Source organism: Myotis lucifugus, unplaced genomic scaffold, assembly GCF_000147115.1.
Source record: "Myotis lucifugus unplaced genomic scaffold, Myoluc2.0 scaffold_32, whole genome shotgun sequence".
NCBI classification, from domain to species: Eukaryota; Metazoa; Chordata; class Mammalia; order Chiroptera; family Vespertilionidae; genus Myotis; species Myotis lucifugus.
In genome coordinates this window covers 5,515,425-5,534,990 of record NW_005871080.1, presented here as the reverse complement: position 1 = coordinate 5,534,990, position 19,566 = coordinate 5,515,425, and the positions used below count along the sequence as shown (strand labels likewise).

At 38.7% G+C, this 19,566-nt stretch overlaps 1 protein-coding gene and 1 pseudogene across 1 annotated transcript in view; one reads left to right on the top strand and one right to left on the bottom strand.

Moving 5' to 3' along the window:
- Positions 1–19,566, top strand: part of ARHGAP15 (Rho GTPase activating protein 15) — a 650,587-nt gene that overhangs the window by 103,969 nt on the left and 527,052 nt on the right. Inside the window, exon 5 of the mRNA XM_006086875.3 lies at positions 8,131–8,218. Coding sequence (XP_006086937.1) covers positions 8,131–8,218 — 88 coding nt within the window. The remainder of the gene's footprint in view (positions 1–8,130; positions 8,219–19,566) is intronic.
- LOC102442755 lies at positions 13,374–14,095 on the bottom strand (annotated as a pseudogene).

The window sequence follows — 19,566 nt, the reverse complement described above, 5'->3', positions numbered from 1 at the left end:
ATTTATCAAGGTACTTTAAAATATTTATACATCTTGATGAGTTAGTAAACAATATTAATAAACTAGAGGCCTGATGCACAAAATTCATGCAAGAGTAGGCCTTCCTCTGGCTGCAGGCACCGGCTTCTCTCTGGCACCTGGGACCCAGGCTTCCCTCGTAGCCCCGGATTTGTCTGGAAGGTTGTCCGGAAGGATGTCCAGTCTAATTAGCATATTACGCTTTTATTATTATAGATACTTACTCTGTCAAGCACTTGGCTAAATGTTTTACCAGTAATACTGAAATAATACTCTAAGATAGGCTGTATTATTACTTTCAATTTTACAAGTAGAGAAACTTGGTCACTTGTATTAACCTCTCCTTTTTTCCAAACTTTATTGTACAAAAGATTAGTGTAAGATTTTAGCCTCACCCTCTGTTTCAAAAAGGTTAGTTTTTTCCCTCTTGCTAGAAGCCTTTTGAGTCCAGGGAGTGAAAAACCATTCTTTTATTTTGTATCATCGACAGTACCAAGGGCTTCAGTTGCCACTTAGCAACTTTATTTTATTAATATTTATAAAGTTTTTTACTCAGAAATCCATAATAATGTCATCCACATCATGTACTGTGTCCTTGTTTTTGTTCCTCTTCCTCCCCATTTTTCTTTCTTTAGCTTCCTTCTTTCATATATTTTCTCTTTCTAAGAAAAGTTTGACCTATTTCTGAATATGAGCAAGAGTGGGTACAGGGAAGGAGGACACTGGCTATATGTTACATTCATAAAGGACCATAGATTTAGCCTTATTTTGAAATAAAGTTCCACAAATTTCCCCAGTGATCACAGACAGGATTGAAAGCCTAAAGCATTCATCATTCAACTTTAATTTTTAATTGCATACATTGAAAATATGGTTTAGTTTTTCTGATGAAGTTTAGGGCTTCCTTCCTTTGGGGCCTCCAGATCCCAAATGAGAAGGAGCACCAGCCTCTCTGAAGCTCCCTGAGACAATAGTGAAAAGTTACTTTCAATCCTTTAATTTACAAAAGGCACCTGGCAGCATGTACCCTATCTCAGTGCCCTTGTCTCTCCCTCTGCACTCTCCCTTCATGCCTGCCCCTTCGTCGTCTCATTGTCTTATTCGTAGCTCTGCACATCTAGTCACATTTCCCTTCTCCCTCTGATCTTCAGATAGGCCTGAGAAGTACATGTATGTGTGTGTGCGCACGCATGGGGTGGGGAGATGGGCAGAGGAGGGGGGTGGAAGAAGTGGAATAAAGGTGGTGCAGGGTTATGTCCACGGGTGCCATTTTCACCCCAGGGCCCATTGCTATTAGACCTTTTGTTTGTTTCTAATTATTTCTTTTTTTTTAAACCATTGTTCCTAAGAATAGACTTCCTTTACAATGTGATATGAAAGTACACTTCTGACTTATTTTTCTTTAGCACTTTCTGCTCAGGATCTCAGTAATTCATCCCAGGCTGAACCTGTCTTTCTTTTTCTGTGCAGTAGTGAGGACTAGAAGGAAGCTTTGGAGACCACATAATATGGAAGTAAACTTGTTAAAGGTTGCTTTGGTTTTATGATTTTCTTCATCTGCTCCGTTATAATTTCCAACATCTGATAGCTCTTTGAATATGTAGAGCTTTTCTGTTTCTTGCAGTACTGGCAGAGACGTGTATATTTATACCTCCATGTCTATTTGACCCTCCTTTTAGACATGACAAGTTATAAGAAGCTTAAAATATGGGAAGGAAGAATTAAGTTTCTAACGCACCAGTTTGAGAACGAGTCAGAACATTTAACAGTATCTGAGTGATTTTATGGTAAATTAGCCAGGGACACTAGAGTAAATTACTTTCACTCCCTCCCCGGGTGCGAACTCAAGTCAAATCCAGTGTGATCAAGTCAGCTTACAAAGGCAGGCAGCCCAAAGAAGGTCTGAAATTGACCAAGAAATCTCAGATATTTTCTTCTGCATTTTGGTTAGCCACCCTTTCATTATCCAAGGAGGCATAAGAGAGGTGAGTGTAGGATTTAAAGTTTAATGCTGGAGCAAATGACTGTGTAAAACTTGGAGCTCGAGCTGACATTCTTATAACCATAATGAGTAGTTTAAGGGGCATTCTCCATCAAGGGTTCCTCAGATAAGCAGTTACAAAGTTGCTGTTATTATGTGCTGCCATCCGGTGTCCATGTTGTAGAATGCAAAGAGTTTTAAGCCAAGCTGATGCCTATAGAGTTTTGTTATTTTTTGGTTTGTTTTGTTTTTTGTTCTTTTCTTTTGTTTGTTTGTGTTTATGTTTGTTTGTGTTTTTCCACCTTAACAACTCACAATTTGTTTTAAGAAAGCCCTTTAAGTGTCTCACTAATTGCATAAATCAGTCTTTATTTGAATGTAGTTCCTCTTCCTAATTGTAGTAAGCACCTTGACCCCTTAGATGCGATTTGTTTTTGTACAAAAAAAAAATTAAAGTAAATGCCTGCAATTCTTTTTTTTTAAAATATATTTTATTGATTTTTTACAGAGAGGAAGGGAGAGGGACAGAGAGCCAGAAACATCGATGAGAGAGAAACACCGATCAGCTGCCTCCTGCACACCTCCCACCGGGGACGTGCCCGCAACCAAGGCACATGCCCCTGACCGGAATCGAACCCGGGACCCTTGAGTCCGCAGGCTGACGCTCTATCCACTGAGCCAAACCGGTCAGGGGCCTGCAATTCTTGTATCTGTTTCCTGCACTGAGTCACTACCCTCAATATCAATGCCTCACATGACTGATACCCTGTAAATTTGTGGGGAGACTGGCTCACCTATTCCTAGGACCTCTGACTTAATGAAGTGGGATAGTTCTTGAGCTTTGTGTCTTACTTAATCTTTAAGTCCATCCAAGTGTTTGGTTTCTTTATCTTTCCTTGTGAGAAATAAAAAAAAGTGTTCTCTTATTTAAGACGAGACATTAATTGGCTCCAACCAGTGAATACATTTACCTCGTGGCCATCATGGGGAGGTAGGAATAAAAGGGCTTGCAATTCATCATTCCAGGACAGCCCAGGTCAGGCTATAAAGGACCTTTCTCCAAAAAGAAAGACATTCAACTAGTGACAACAGTTCTGTATCTTCCTTTCCCAGAGCCTTTTGTGATGCTCTGCATACCCGTGCCTTATAGGACTAAGGAAGAGTTGCATGCGACCTGCTCTAGAGACAGCTGATGCAGTAGAGTGAACATGGCCTTGAGGTCCAGGAGATGTGGCCTCAATCCCACATTTATGATTTCTGTGCCCTTGAGTAGTCTGCAGCCTCACTAAGCTTTAGTTTCCTCACCTGTAAAATGGGTGTATTACCCACTTCCCAATGTTTGGAGAATTTATTTGTTTCCATGTTTATTCCCTGTCTCCTCTGAGTTACAGGTAGACTTCTTAAGGTCTCTCTTATTTGCCTTTATATATTCAGTCCTGGAACTGTGTCTGTCATGAGGTAGGTGCTCAGTAGATACTTGTGATTAGCTTAGAAATTAAATTAGTTGATGCATATAAAATACCAGATCATCTGATTGACACAATTCCAAAAAGTCAGGAAGACCTCTAGAAAGCCTTGGTATTGGCACTAGAATTACAAATTAGCCAAAATATACTAAACCAGAAGTGTTAAATCTTTTTCTTTTTTTAATGCTAGGAATGACATATCAAAACCCTAGGGAACTAAGAAACAGAAACAGGAAATGCAGGAGATAAGTGCTTTAGTAGTCCTTGTTAATGAATAACAGCAAACACAGAGCAGGAAAAATCTAGATGTGTGACCTTCCCGAAATATATATTTTTTTACTCAAAAACTTTCAGCAGGCACCTACTAAATGTCAGATTCTGTATCCAGAAGTGGAGAAGCTCTAACAGGTTAGGGATGACGTCTCCATGGGGGAACTAGGAGAGTAGAGGGTCTTATGTTCCATCCTGAAAACGGCTTCATCCTCAAAAGGTCTATTTTGAGAGTTTCATTAGATGGTGCTAGAGTCACCTGTCCTGGCTAAGCTTACTTTATGAACAACAGTCACCTATAAGGATTTCATTGCATACAGAAAGCGTGAAAGAAAGGTTCAAGTCAAAGCAAAACGTTGCAATGACACTTTTCACACTCTCTCCAGACCTGACAATGCCTTCAAAAGGCTCAATGTGTTATAGTAATGAGGTTAAGACGCTCTTCCACTAATACTCTGAGAACTACAGCAACACAATGAGCCAAACCTATCAGATGGACAAACCTCTCAGATGGACAGGACAGATAGTGTAAGGATGATGGTCAAGTCTCTAGAGTACTTTGTTCAGCAGAGGGAGGTTCCAATCTAAGTCATCTGGTAAAAGTTGGTCCCATGGAGTGAATTCTCAGTCACTTCCTAGTCTGATGCTCCCTACTGAGTGTGGGTGAGTCTGCACATCACAGAATAATCACATAGCAGGAATGAGACTCAGGTGCCCTCATTAGCAGCACGCCTCTGTTTCTGGATTCTTAGGAAGAGTTGAAGGGTTCATCATGTGACTCTTAAGCCAGTGCAACTTCTAAGAGAAGGAGAGAGCTTGGGAGTGTCTGGCCTTTGCTCAAACCTTCTAATTAGCATCAGGTAAAATCGTTTATAAGAGAGCTCGGATGGCTTATCTCTTGTTACAGGTTATGCACACTAGCTTTTAAGATTGGAGAATTTTGGCTAAAACTGTGACAAAATCTCACATTGACAGTCTCCTTACCCAAGATTGTGCTGCTTAATCCTTAAAAAATGACAGTATAAATTAGTGAACAAATTAAAGTACAGGCTTTGGAGTCAGAGAAACTGGGTTTGACTCTGAAATTAAAATTCATGGCTTTAAGTTACCTAAACTCTCAGAACCACGTTTTCCATATTAGTACCTTTGACATCTATTTTGTGAAGCTAAACTTCTACTAGACAATCAAACTTATGCTAAGTACTCAAAATATGAATTGTGCTAATTTTTTAAAGCAACCATGAAAAAATGAAATGAATTTGGGACATCTAAAAGGTTGACAACATCATTTTCTTCTTCCTTAGAAACAAAATTATTTTAAGCCAATTAGGAACATCTTTACTCCTAATCTAATACTGTAAAGGCATTATTTGCAGTTTATAAATTCAAAACAAAATAGCACTGTATGCAAAGTGTCAGGACCGTGCCTATTACTAAGGCTTTAAAACCTGCATTTCTTACCCTCTTTGGCTTGTTCTTCAGATTTCCCTAATGGAACATTTCAAGGCAGTTCGAAGTTCTAGTGTAGAACCATGAGATAATTGAATTTCATGCAACTTCGATTCTAACCAGTCCCAGCTCCAAGTTTAAGAAAGGGAAGAATAATGCCAATAAGTCCTATAAATGATCGACATCTGAAGCAAATTCAAATCAAGGCTATTTATCCGGGACTTGCTACAGACAGGAAGCACATACGACATAGTCTGATCACATGCAGTCAAAATTAGGGGTGGAAATAATAGATGCCCAGTCTAGACCAGCAGTCTTTCCAATGTTTCCCTCTTCTCTCTGTGGCCCCCCTAATATTATGGGGCCAACTAATATGACCGCATGAAGAGAAGGCTAAGGCTGCTCTAATTCACTTGCTGCTACCTAAAAGGACAAATGGGCACTAGGGCGAAGGGGAGGAAAGGCCTACGTGTTTGTTTTTTCTGTTTTTCCCCCCAGCATCTTTATTATCATTTGATTGAAAAAGTGAGTATTCATTTGAAGAAAAGTAGATCTAAGAACATAGTGTTCACATTTGCAAGTTGGAAAATACAAGTTGTTTGTTTCTGTTTGTCATGTTATTTTTTTAACGTGATGATATATTAGTAAGATAGCTTCAGGCATGTAAGAGCATCCTAATCTTGTAAATATTAACTTGATTGAGTCAAAGCTGTCCTTTCAATCAAGCCCCTAGATCTTAAGGGACAAGTGGAAATAAATTACACAAAGATCCTGACTGGTCATTTAAAACATATTTTTGTGTAGTTTTCTATCGACCTGAATAAAGTCTTTCTGTAAACTTCTTTTTTAAACCACTTTTGTAAAATGAAGTCAGCTACTTTGAAATGAGTGTTAAACCAAAGCAAATTACAGCAATATGACCTACTGGGTAGAAACTTATTTTGATAAACATCAAGAAATACAAAGGAAAATTAAAAGCTGTGATTTTTACCACCTGAATTAACTGTTGTTATATCCAGCTTTCACCCCATGCCTAAGTTTAATCATTGACTCAATAAATCCCTATTTAGTGTCTACTTGTCCAAGGCACTGTGCTAGGCACTTGGGAATGTTTCTGTAAAGATGAAATACTTTCTATCATCTTGGGCTTTTTAAAAATAAGGAGATAGAAATGACAGGTATAAAAACTAATTTTTAATTTGTCATAAATACTATGTGAGGAAGTTATAGAAGGCACATTGGAGGATGTGATATTCAAACTTCCAATGAATAAGAATTAATAATAAGAACAGGCTGGGATGTGTGAGGACACTCTTAGGTAAATAGCATGGTGTTATAAATTGCATATTGTATTATGGTCTGCATTAAAATCCTCTCATATCAATATTCTTCTATAGGAGGGGTGGGGGACCTTTTTTTCTGCCAAGGGCCATTTGGATATTTATAACATCATTTGCTTAATATAATTAACTTAATGTAAATTTATGTTGCTATGAAAAAAGCTCCTAGATTTATTGAATTTCGAGTCCCGCCTGTGGTTGCCTTGGCAGGGCCAGACCAAATGATTCCGGGGGCCTCATACAGCCTTCAGGCCAGACATTCCCCACCCCTGTTCTACAGCATAGGGATCCTTATTCCGTTATAGGAATCTGTTATGTGCAGCTTAAATACCAATCTTTTCTTTTTTGATATTTCAGGTAGAGAATTAAGAAATAATGATCCAATTCATTCTTGTGCATACAACCTTAACAACTTGTGAGATGATTTCTTTAGAATACATTTAAATTCATGAGAATGGACTTGTTTACTCAAAACATATACACATTTTTAAAGATTTTTATAAAGCATATTGCCTAATTCATTCCAGAAAAGATGTGCTAGTTTATACTCCCACCAAAATTGTATGGGAGAATACATTTCTCCACATGTTCAAGAACGCTTGGTATTATTCCTTCAAATTCTTGCCAATTTGATTGGCAAAGAGGTAAAAAAGCATTTCACTCTTTTTATTTGCATTTCTTTGATTTCTAGTGAAATTCAACATTAAAAATATTTTGCATTAGGCAGTGACACATTAGCTGTTTAGTTTTTAAGACTCAGAAATATACTAAATCAATGACGAGAAGTAACAATGAAAGAAGGTGTTCTGATTCCTATTTTTACTTTGCTATATTTGGCTTGCTGGAGGAACAACCTATTTTATGGAGCGGGTGTTTTAGGGAACATGGATACATTAAAACTGGATTTTCAGTGGTTGAAAAGAATTTGGGGAGGATATACGAATTGAGAAACTTTTACTATAAATGCCACGATCTTTAAAAATTACAGAATGTCCTTATATTACCCAAATTCCATACCACTTATCAACTGTAATAAAGAAAATACTTTTAGGAATTCTAGTTAAAAATATAGCCTCTACTTAATCCAAATGTTGCTCATACTGTATCCTATATAATAAAAGAGTGATATGCAAATTGACCATCACTCCAACACACAAGATGGCCACCCTCATGTGGACACAAGATGGCCTGTAGGGTAGGGCAGTTGGAAGGGACCAGGCCAGCAGGGGAGGGCAGTTAGGGACAATCGGGCCGGCAGGGGAGTGGTTGGGGGTGATCACGCTGGTACGGGAGTGGTTGGGGGTGATCAGGCTGGCAGGCAGAAGCAGTTGGGAGCTAGCAGTCCCGGATTGTGAGAGGGATGTCCGACTGCCCGTTTAGGCCCGATCCCGGGATTGGGCCTAAACGGGCGGGCAGTCGGACTTCCCTTGAGGGGTCCCAGATTAGAGAGGGTGCAGGCTGGGCTGAGGGACACACACACACACACACACATACACACACACACACACACACACACACACCTGTGCATGAATTTCATGCACCGGGCCTCTAGTCTCTGATTAATTTCTTTAAGTGATAATGCTTTTTTCCTTTATTTTTCCCCAAGGAAAAACTGGTCTACTTCCTGGATTGTCCTTTCAAGTCGAAAAATTGAATTTTACAAAGAATCTAAGCAACAGGCTCTGCCTAATATGGTGGGTAGTTTTCTGTTTCTATTGTTCATCTTTATAGAAATACCGTTGAATTATATGCATAGCCCATGGACATGGGCAATAGGTAGTGAAGATCTGGGGGAGGTGGGGAGGGGGTGGGAGGAGGGGGGGATGGGAGATATCTGTTATACTATCAACAATAAAAAATATATTTTTAAAAAGTTTGGATTCAGAAAAAATCACACTAAAACCTCCAAGCTACCACCATCTGAAAGCAGATGGAGGAAATGGCTCAATAAACTTTTAATCAGATGAAGGGAAAATAGAACTTGGTGTCTGTTTTATTAAGTGGTGCATTTGGAGAATAATCGCAAAATAAGATGAATAGTGAGTAGCTATCTGGTAATACGAAGGTAACCCTTTAAATTAAGGTGCCATTTATAAATGCTTTATTCTTATTTATGAAATGATCACTAAATGCAGCTACTTGCTCAAATAATGTATTATAAAGGGTGTTATAAAATGCATTAGTAATAAATGCTTAACGGATGAGACTATGGGAAGCTGTTTTAAAGAATATTATAAGACGTAAATCGTATTAAACCATGTATGTGCATCTTTAATACATGAATTTAAGTTGTTATCTAGCATGCTATAAAGTGCTTCACACATTAATAAATAATAATAAACTGTTTATAAATGGCACCTTAATTTAGGGTGCTACCAATGAGGAAACACTCTAAGTTAACAAAGTGATTTTTTATCTTAGTCTAGCTGGGACATTCACTATATCCCACTAACCTTTCCGAATATATCTCTGACTCCATCTAATGGAGCTAACACAATTTCTGTATCCTCTGGTTATTACAAAGTGAAATTTGTAGGGTGTCTTGATTGTACCTGGAGGAGGGCCTCACATGTGCCCGCAGGGATTTGACAGTGATAGTAAGTAGGAACAATTTTGTATTAGTTACTGGGGCAATTCAACCTCTAAACCTTGCTGCCCAAACACCAGTGCTGCCACAGGATGTAGGAGACAGTGGGCAGGCAGCGTATCTGACAGCCTCCTGATTAGGAAGGACTGCAGGCAGGAACCCACCTGCCATACCCCATCGGCCTGATGGGCGGCAGGGAAAGGGGTGCCTGGCAGGAGTCAACCACAATGAACTAATTTGTATTTGGCAGGTAATGAAACAATGGAAAGTTCTTTGCTTTCCAGCCACTAGTCGTGTATGCTATGTAATCCTCTTTAAATAGGAAATAGAAAATCGTTTGCTAGGAGACGTTTTTATTTAAAGGAGAAGATTTTAGTAAGAACAAAAGGTAGCATTTGGCTTGCTCCTGATAATTGCAATAGCCTTTATCCCCAAGTGGCTTGCTGATTTTGGAATCTCGGTGCAGTCCAATCTGTAAACTAATTATGAATAAATTAAAAATATATCTCAGCCCTTTGTATTTTTAATTCAAACAGCCTCAGAAATTCGTTTTAGGGTTTTGTTTTTTTATTTTTTGGCCACAGTAAGATAATCTTTTTAAGAAAAATAAAGTATCCCTAAGGGCCAGGCACAAAACAGCCCCACCCCCTCACAGGCCCTTGTCTCCCCTTGAATGCGTTCTAAGGGGAAGGAAGTTAGTCAGGGAGGGCGGGCGCTTGCCTAACTGAGTTTGGCTGCTGAGAGGATGATCCTCCTCCCTGGTGACCAAATCCCACTGGGGCAGAGTTTACGGGAATGTGCTGGGAAAATGGGGGTGATTTGATTCCAAGTTGAAGCATTTGGTTTATATTTATTATTTTAATCTCCTCGTATGAGAAGACAATGATCAGCTGTCTAATTTTAAAGCTCCCTGTTAGATTATAGGCAAACCTTGCAAGTCAGCTCACTAATCTCATGCCTCCAGTTCAGCCTTCGAAATTGTTGTACATTGACGATAGATTTTCCTTGAAGAAACTTGTTAACAGGTTTTGGTGGTTGTTTGGCAGTCCCTACTTATGACTTCTGGCCCCATTTTCAATGATCTTACGGTTTCTCCTGGGCACTCATTGTCTTCAAAGGGAATTTAGGGCAGGAACCAACTGTGCTCTGTGGTAATTGGGGAAGAGAATTACAGATTCGTGTTTGTGCTGCATGAATTGTCTTGCTAGTCAACTTCTTGGATACATTTCTAACCAAGTATTAAAGGCCTAGTGGGATAGCCCACATTTCCCAATTCCAGCCTCGAAGAAACGATACGATGATTGCCAGGCCTTGATTAAAGATGCTGTGGTTTTGTTTTGAAAGAGATTTATGCCCCAATTTCTGAATTTTTCTTGTGCCCCCTTACACATGTCCTGGTGTTGTTCATGTGCTTCTGGGGAAAAGGCTGTCCTTCCCTCCAAGGGGTCAGTAGAAATTGCCTGAGTATGTGCAGATGTGGTTTAAAAGAGTAAGTGGCATTTTAATCTTTACAGGAATGCTCTTTGAATGTTAATGCAGTGGTGAACTAAGCAACAAAGTAGCTAGGAGCAGGACTTTGAAGTTCAACCACAGTGAACTCCATTCTAGTTTTGCCATTAGGAGCTGACAGTTACCCAACTTCTCTGAGCTGTGGAATCCTCATCTCTAAAATGGGGATAGTGTTATCTGCCAGCATAATTAGTAAGGAATGGAATTAGTTAATAAAATAAAACACATAGTAACCATAAAATACTTACTATATTCTATTATAATGTACTCTATTGAATATATGAATATATTTATGACATTCTATAGTACATAATTTAGAAAATTATTATAACCCAATTGTTCCCCTATGTTAGTTTTGCAATTGAACTGATTCAGACACATACAGAAGAGAAAATCTATTAAGTCAAGTTTCACCAGTATGTACATCCTCCAAGAAGACAAATATATATACTCAAAGGCAGCATAAAATATTGTGTCTGAGCACTGAATAATTCTGAAAATGAAGCCATCCCTCCATTCGAGGCTTTAGATGTAACCTCCTGCATGTCCATATACATTTTCCTTCATTGACTCTTCCCCTTAAGGCGTTCACATTTAATACAGCATGTCACAAAATGTTGTGCCTGATACCACATTCCATGTTTGGCAATTTTTCATTCTCACCGACGTTGTTTCAGTTCATTATCAAGTCACATTTTTATTGAAAGTTGCCCTTCCCATGAAAATAGACACAGAATCACTTTTACTGGTGTTTGCAAATTAGACATTCTTAGGCTCTGGGTCCTCAGTCAACTATGCAAAGGAAAGGAGGACAGACCTATTTTTTGTTTTTGATTGTTTGTTCTTAGTAAGGGCATTAAAGAAGAACTTACCCCCTACTGCCACTCTCACTTTTTAACAGAAAAAGGACACATAAAACACCCAGTCCCAAACCTAGGTAGGATAAAACCTCAGAATGGAAGTCTTTAGCAAGACATAAACTGTCCCCTTTCTGTGTGCACTTATGTTGTCTCTGTGTTGTTCACCTCAGACCAGAGAAAGTTTGATGCCAACTGGCCAACACCAGTGAGGAGCAGCATTTGGAAACCACGAGTGTCCTTAGATCTGCATATGCTGTATGATGAAGGGAAGGGCAGTGTTCATAGTCTCATAGATTTTCATATATTCTGATTTTTAACTCACTTTAAAATGTTTAGATATTGTCATTGGAAAATAATACAGAAGCCATTTTTAGTAAACTGTATAAAACATATACAAATATTTTAAATTATTCATCAAACTTGTATATAATCACCACCCAGGTCAAGATATAGACCCCATCCACCCTAGAAGCACCACCCCTTGACATTTGTCCTTATGTCAACACAAACTCATCCATGGCCACAGGGTAAAATTGCATTTACTCACTATTTTATTACCTTTCCTTATTTCCCACTTATATCTATGCACCTTAAAAATATAGTTTACTTTGTCTGGTTTTGAATTTCTATATATGGACTCATAGTGCATGTTTCTTTTGGTGTTTGCTTTTTTTCTCTCAGTATGTCTTGTTTTTTCTTTCATTTTATAAAATCCTTCTGTATTTTTCTCTACTTCTTTGGTAGTGATGCACTTTGTTTCTGTTCTGTTAGTGGCTTACCTAGGATTACAACATTGATACTTATCAAAGGCTAAAGCTAATCAAATATTTTACCCTCTTTCAAAACATTAGCTTAAAATATGTTTAATCTATTTATGTCTTTTTAAAAATGTGTTTTTATTGATTTCAGAGAGAGGAAGGAAGAGGGAGAGATAGAAACATCAATGAGAGATAAATATCACACCCCCTGCACACCGCCTACTGTGGATTGAGCCCACAACCTAGGCACGAGCCCTGATCTAGACCAGAACTGGCGATCTTTTGGTGCAAGGGACGATGTTCAACCAACTGAGCCAGGCTATTTATCTCTTTTTAAAATGTAATTTATTCATTTTATTTTTAAAATATATTTTTATTGATTTTAGAGATGAAGGGAGGAGAGAGAGATAGAAACATCAGTGATGAGAGAGAATCATTGATCATCCTGACTGGGAATCAAACTGTGACCTCCTGGTTTGTCGGTTGGCGCTCAACCACAGAGCCATGCAGGCCTGGCTATTTTTTCTCCTACCACCATTTATTCCCCCCATACCCTCTTCCCCCTATAACACCCCCCCTCCTGAAAATCACCACACTGTTGTACTGTTGTTTGTGTCCATGAGTTCTCTCTCGCGCTCTCTCTCTCTCTCTCTCTCTCTCTCTCTCTTTCCTTCCCAATGTATATGCTTTTGCTGTTTGGTATTTAAATTTATTCTTTTTCTTTTTTTTTTGACACCACTAGACATTATTCTCTTTTATAGAGTCAATGTTGGTTTCCATTTGCCCAATATTTACAATGTTCTTCGCTATTTATTTCTTCCTGCATCTTAGACCTTCCTTCTAGGATCACTTTTCCTTCTGTTTAAAGTGTATTCTGAGAAATTCCTGTAGTAAGGGTCTTGTGGTGACAATCTGTCTCAGTGTCTGCTTGTTTCTAAATGTCTCTATTTCTCCCTTAGTCTGGAAATATATATTCTCTCTGGATATAGAATTTTCAGTGGGCAGTGGTTTTCTTTGATCACATCTAATATATCATTCCACTGTTGGTGTGTGTGCGTGCATGTGTGTGTGCATATGTTTCATTTGTTTGTTTTTTGAAATTGATGTTTGTCCTTATATTTGTGTGGATTCAATCTCATTTTTTACTGGACTCAGAGGTAGAAACTTTCAGAGAGGACAGCTTATGTCTCATGGCAATTTGTTCCTGACATTTTTCTTTGACCTCTTTCATTCTCTTAGCAAAAAGTTTAACATATTCTTTAGCCTCTTTCTCATTTTACGCAGTGCATTGTTTCTTCAGAGCAATACACCGTTTGTGTTGCAGTACACGTGGAGTAACAAGACGCTGAATCTTGGGTGCTTTGGTCTGAGGTTCCTACTGTCTTTGTATAGGGGCTTTCTCAGAACATATTGGCAGACATAGTCTTCTTTAGAGATAGAAGAGTTTGCGGATTCTGTTAGCTCTCTTGGGCCCCAGGCATTGAGGCACAGTAGTATCAATGAGACCAGAAATATCTTTCTACCCCTCTTTTAAACAACGAGTACATTAAAAACACTGAGATCGGCATCCACAATGCAATCTTGAACAGATTTGCACTTTCTCTCTCCAGTCCACCTTGGTCTATAACAGGAGTGCCCCTTACCCAGCAGCAGTCAGACACTCTCTTCTATGGGGAAACCTTCTGTGTCATCCCCACCACTGATTTCAACCACATAACCCTTCCATTCTTCACCCAGAGCGTCAGCAGCAACTTCTGTGGCCACACACTTCTCATAGAAGGTACAAAGTGAGTATTCATCATCCACGTCAATGAGTTTCTGGCAGCCAGTGGCCGGGAAAGCAATGCTTAGTTTCATTCCTGAAGCAGCCAACTGCCTCTGAGGTGCCACGAAAAAGAGCACCACTGCTTTCTGTCATTTGTTACTGTGATCAAGAAGTTAACTGCTTGTCCACAGTTTCACCATGATGCATGCAGATGTAATCTCTTTTTACTAGTATTTCCCCTGCCTGGATTGTTGGGCCTCTTGAAATTATGTATAACTGCCATTAATATTTTTTAGGAAATTCCCAGATAATATCTTTCCAAATGTAGCTTATTTTATATTCTCTCTCTTTTATTTTCTTTTAAGCCTTTAGTTAAACCTATGTTAAGTTTGCTCACTCTATGCTCAAGATGTTTTACACTCTCCTTTTTTCTATGTTTGTCTTTCTGAACTGAAATTTCCAAATAATTTATCTTGTTTTATATTCTAATTAACTAATTCAGTTTCCCTTTGTGATAAACATTGTTTTCATTTCAATTATTGTAATTTTCATTTCTAAAATTTACTTTGTCGTTTGTTATAGTTGTTTCCTGCAACTATAACAAAAATCTATTTTTTTTTAAATTGGGAAGCAGTGTTTTATATTCTGTCCTGTGATTCTAACATCAGAAGTTGTGGTCTCTTTCTGCTGGTTCTCACCCATATTACTTTGTTTCCTTTATGTCTGGTTATCTTTGCCTGTGTGCTAATCATTGTTATTGAAATATCATGGGAGATTCTCTGAGGCCTAGAATAAATATGTCCTATTCCAGACCATTTTGCATTTTTCTCAAGGGTTTTGGGACACTCCCAGTGATTGATTAGCTCAATCTAGGCTAACAGTTTAAACCTCTTAGGTTATCCTATATAATAAAAGCCTAATATGCTAAGTGTCCGGTCATCCATTCAACTAATCAAAGTGTAATATGCTAATGATATGCTAAGGCCACTCAACTGCTTGCGAGGATGTACACTGACCACCAAGGGTCAGACAGTTGACTGGATGATCAGTTGCTATGATGTGCACTGACCACCAGGAGACAGATGCTCTGACTGGTAGGTTAGCTTGCTGCTGGGGTCTGGCTGATCAGGACTGAGTGAGATGGGCCAGACATGCCCTGGAGCCTTCCTGTGGTCCTTCCCCGCCTGGCCAACCTGCGTCCCTCCCTGGCCCCAATCATGCACTGGTGGGGTCCCTCAGCCTGGCCTGCTCCCTCTTGCAATCCAGGACCCCTTGGGGAATGTTGGAAAGCCGGTTTCAGCCTGATCCCACAGGCCAGGCCGAGGGACCCCACTGGTGCACAAATTCGTGCACTGGGCCTCTAGTATGTGCATAATAGGAGGGCTACAGCTGTGCTATAATTTCTGAGACAAAATTAGTCTTTACTCTTTGTTTTTTTCTTCTATTACATTGCTCATCTACAAAGGTAGTCTTCTTTATAATCCCTTGGGATTGGAGAAAAGCAACACATTTAATATTGGTTCTTTATCATTTAAAAAATATGTTTATATTGATTTCATAGTGAGGAAGAGAGAGGGAGAGGGAGAGAGAGATAGAAACATTAGTGATGAGAAAGAATTATCAATTGGCTGCCTCCTGCATGCTCCTGACCTGGGATCCAGCCCACAATCCAGGCAAGTGCCCTGACATGGAATTGAACCCTTGACGTCCTGGTTCATGGGTGGATGTTCAACCATTGAGCCACACCTGCTTGCCAGGCAGTCCTTTTTTTATCTTTTCCAAAGACTCTCAGGCAGTACTTTTTCCATTATTCTGTAAGCTCAATTGTCCTAAATTCAAATGTAGAATATAAACAGACTAGAAATCCAGTGCACAAAAATTCGTGCACTCTGGGGGAGGTGGTCCCTCAGCCCAGCCTACACCCTCTCGCAGTCTGGGAGCCCTCAGGGGATGTCTGCAGGGAGCGGGCCTAAGCCGCAGTCTGGCCTCCTTCTACGGGAGGTGACTGGGTAGGCTGATCAGGGAAGGCACTGGCTGGCAAGTGGCCAGCCTACCCCCAATCGCCCCTCCACTGCCACTGGTTGCCGCTCCCCCCCCCCCGATTCGCCGTCCCCTCCCTCTGCCCACTGGCATGCACCTTGGCGGGCCTGGTGCTGCCTGCTTGCCGCCCCCACCCCCAGTTGTTCCACTGTTTGGTCGATTTGCATATTACCCTTTTATTATATAGGATGCCCTCAGGCAAAGGGCAGTATGTTCACTTGATATGCACTTTTTCTCTCTGGGTTTAGAATCCCACCTCCAAAAATTATTTTCAGTTCTACTTCCACTATCTTTTCAGCCTTTTGTTCTTTTGGGGGGGGGGGTGAGGGAAGGGTGATATGGTGAAAATACATTCCCTCCTTCTCCAAAGAAGCTTGATATTGTAGATGGGGATGCAAATTAAACTAAAATGATATGAAATTATATGAATGATAGGGAAAGGAGACAAGAGTGTACTGTTTTAGATAAGATAGTCTGGAAAGACCTCTTTGAATTGATATTTGAGCAGAGCTGAATGAAAACGGAGGAAGCCTTGGAGGAATCCAAGAGAAGGGTGGTCCAGGCAGAACAGCAAGTTAGAAAAGTCCAGAAACTTAATGTGCTTGGCGTTTGGGAAAGAAGGGAGAAGGCCAGGGTGCTTAGAGCACAGTGAGCCTGGGTGAAAAGATTGTGGGAAAATCAGCCCTTTGTTCTTTAAGGTAATTTAAAAAAAAATCCAGCATTTTTCATTGTTTTTAGTTGGAGAGTTGATCCAGATAACATAGTTTCTCATTACAGTTTACCTCACTTTCATTTAAATATGCAGTTGGTTAATCAAGTTTGTGCTATTTATATAAGCCTTGGTAGGAAAAGGCTTCATAAGAATATGTATTGAAATCCTACAATGAACAGCTTGCTCGTTAGGGCTACATATAAGGCACAGAGATATAATCAGGAATAATCAAGATACCGTCTTTGCTTTATAGCATCTCTGCCAAAAAAAATAGGTTGAGATGAAATAAGAAACATAGAAGAGGTGTTGTTGTTTTCTGTTTGTTTGTTTTTGAGATTTAAAGGAGAGAGAGCTCACATCTGTGAAAATTTGAATTGGGCCTTGAAGGATGGTTATAATTTCAATATGAGGATTTGTAGGCAGGGAATTTCAGTGGAGTAAGAAATATGAACAATGTCATGAAAGAGAATGGGCAAGGTCTGTGTGCTAAAAAGAGGAATACTTTTTCCCCCCCAGTTTCGTTGGAAGATTGACTAAAAGAAAAGGACTGAGAAAAGTGCCATAGGCTGAGATTTGTTATCAGGGACAAACCTTTAATAAGGTGTATTTAGTCCCCAGACATCTTCACCCTGTAATAATCTATCATAGCTATTCCTTCTTAAAAAACATGTTTTTATTGATTTTAGAGAGAGAGGAAGGAAGAAGAATAGAGAAATAGAAACATTGATGAGAGAGAAATATCAATCTGCTGCCCCATACGGGGGATCAAGTCTGCAACCCTGGTTCATGGGTCAACACTCAACCATTGAACCACACTGGTTGGGCATAGCTTTTATTATTTTAACAAATATATATTGAACAGAAGTATGACTAGGTGTTATGTGTCCAGGCCTATCATGAGGAAAAGTCAAAGAGGAAGTCGATTAATCTAGGATCAAGGCTTCCTCTCATTTAGACCAAGAGCAACACTGTTGCTCAGAAGCACCTACAGTGTTATTTGTTTCATCTGGTGCTAGAGGAGTCCTAAAGAAACAAAAGTTGTCAATTTGATGTATCCTCTGAGGCCTTTACTCACACATCCTGCATTTTTCAGGTACATGTACCTATTTTAGTATCAGTGGAGTATGTCCAAGGCTCCAGCACTTCATTTGCAACTTGCCTCCTAATTACCTGCTGTACTTTGAGAATTTACAGCTTGTTTGATATGGAGTAGACACCTGACTCAAGCCGTAGGATATGACAAAAAACTCATTCCTGGTTAAAAAACAAACCTCATAAGAACAAAACAAAACAAAAAAAACACCCATTGATTGATTACCTCATGAAGCTCTGTAATTTTGCGCATCCACTAATTTATCTATTCTATGAACAATTAACTCCTAACAGGTGTCCCACAATGTGGTTTTAAATCCTAGAGAGATATCTAGATGAATAATATATGATTTCTGCTCACATGTGCAGTGCTGCACCCTACTAAAATAAACACACTGTGCAAAGTACATTTCTAGTTTAAGAAATGTCTCCACACCCACCAAAACTCAGACCAAATGCACCTTATTCTCAGCAATCAACTGTTTCTGTTTCATTTATCACAGAGTACTCTCAGAAAACTTAGTGTCGCTTTTAACATAAATTCAAAATCACTATAGACATTAAAGGGAATATTTATCACCTAAAATTGTAAGGTTCTGAAGTCAGTATGTTCAATATGAAGCCCACATGTTAATTTTGTATGTAACTTTTTCGTGTGTGCTACTTTTATGTTTTTTACTTTATATCATGCTATTACTTTTAGTAAGAGGCCAATACTGGCAAATTTTACTTCAAATGACTGAAACTTTTTAAGGCATTTAATAAAGCCAATAATAATAATAATAATAATAGCAATAATAATAATAGATTAATATCAAAGGTCTCATTAAAACATTTTGTTTGCTGTTTTAATATTATTTACTTCCAATCAAAATAATAAGCACAATCATTAAATAATGTAATACATCTAGTGCTCATTCACTGTAGTATGTCTTTAATAACAAAATGGACTTATTTATGGGAGTAAAATGATGAGATTTAGCAAAAAGATGAAAATAGTTTCCATCAGAAAGCTATTCATGAATTATTGAGTGGTCTGTGCAAAATGAATCTGAAATGATTCTATCTTTGTAAAGTGAGTGTTGAGCTCTTATTCAGATCCCTGCTGAAAAAGACCATAAAAAATGGAAGGGCAAACAATAGATCTACCAACCTTAGCCTAATGAAGGCATTTTAAATCCCTCTTTAATATTTTAATTCTCATAATGATAGTGCTCTGGCAAAGTCAGCATGGTTATCATTGGGCAGTTTATTACAATAGCCATAGTTTGCCCTATTATATGGCCTCAACATACATTTAAAAATTAGAAAAGCATAACAGTTGAAAATCTAGAAGACAGTTGGTGGAGATGTAAAACAAGTAAGAAGAAAAAGAAATTAAATTCTAGTATTTTACGTACATAAACTTGGTAAGGAGAAAAATGAAATCAAGTGATCAATATCACTATAAATGAAGCCATGTTCTCTGGTTATACTTTTCTCAGGATTTGGCCATTAACCACAATAAATTTTGTATCTTATGTAATTTTTAATAACCACAAAAATCTATGAAATTGATAAGATGCTTTATAAATGGATAATAGCTTACTGTCCAATAAACCTCACCTTAGGCTCCCTCAGAAAACTATTTTAATTATGAAGCTTGACTCTCTGCGGTTTATCATTTTGGTCAATGCAATGCATCTGATTTAGTGCTTGCATTTCTCTAAGATAAAAGAG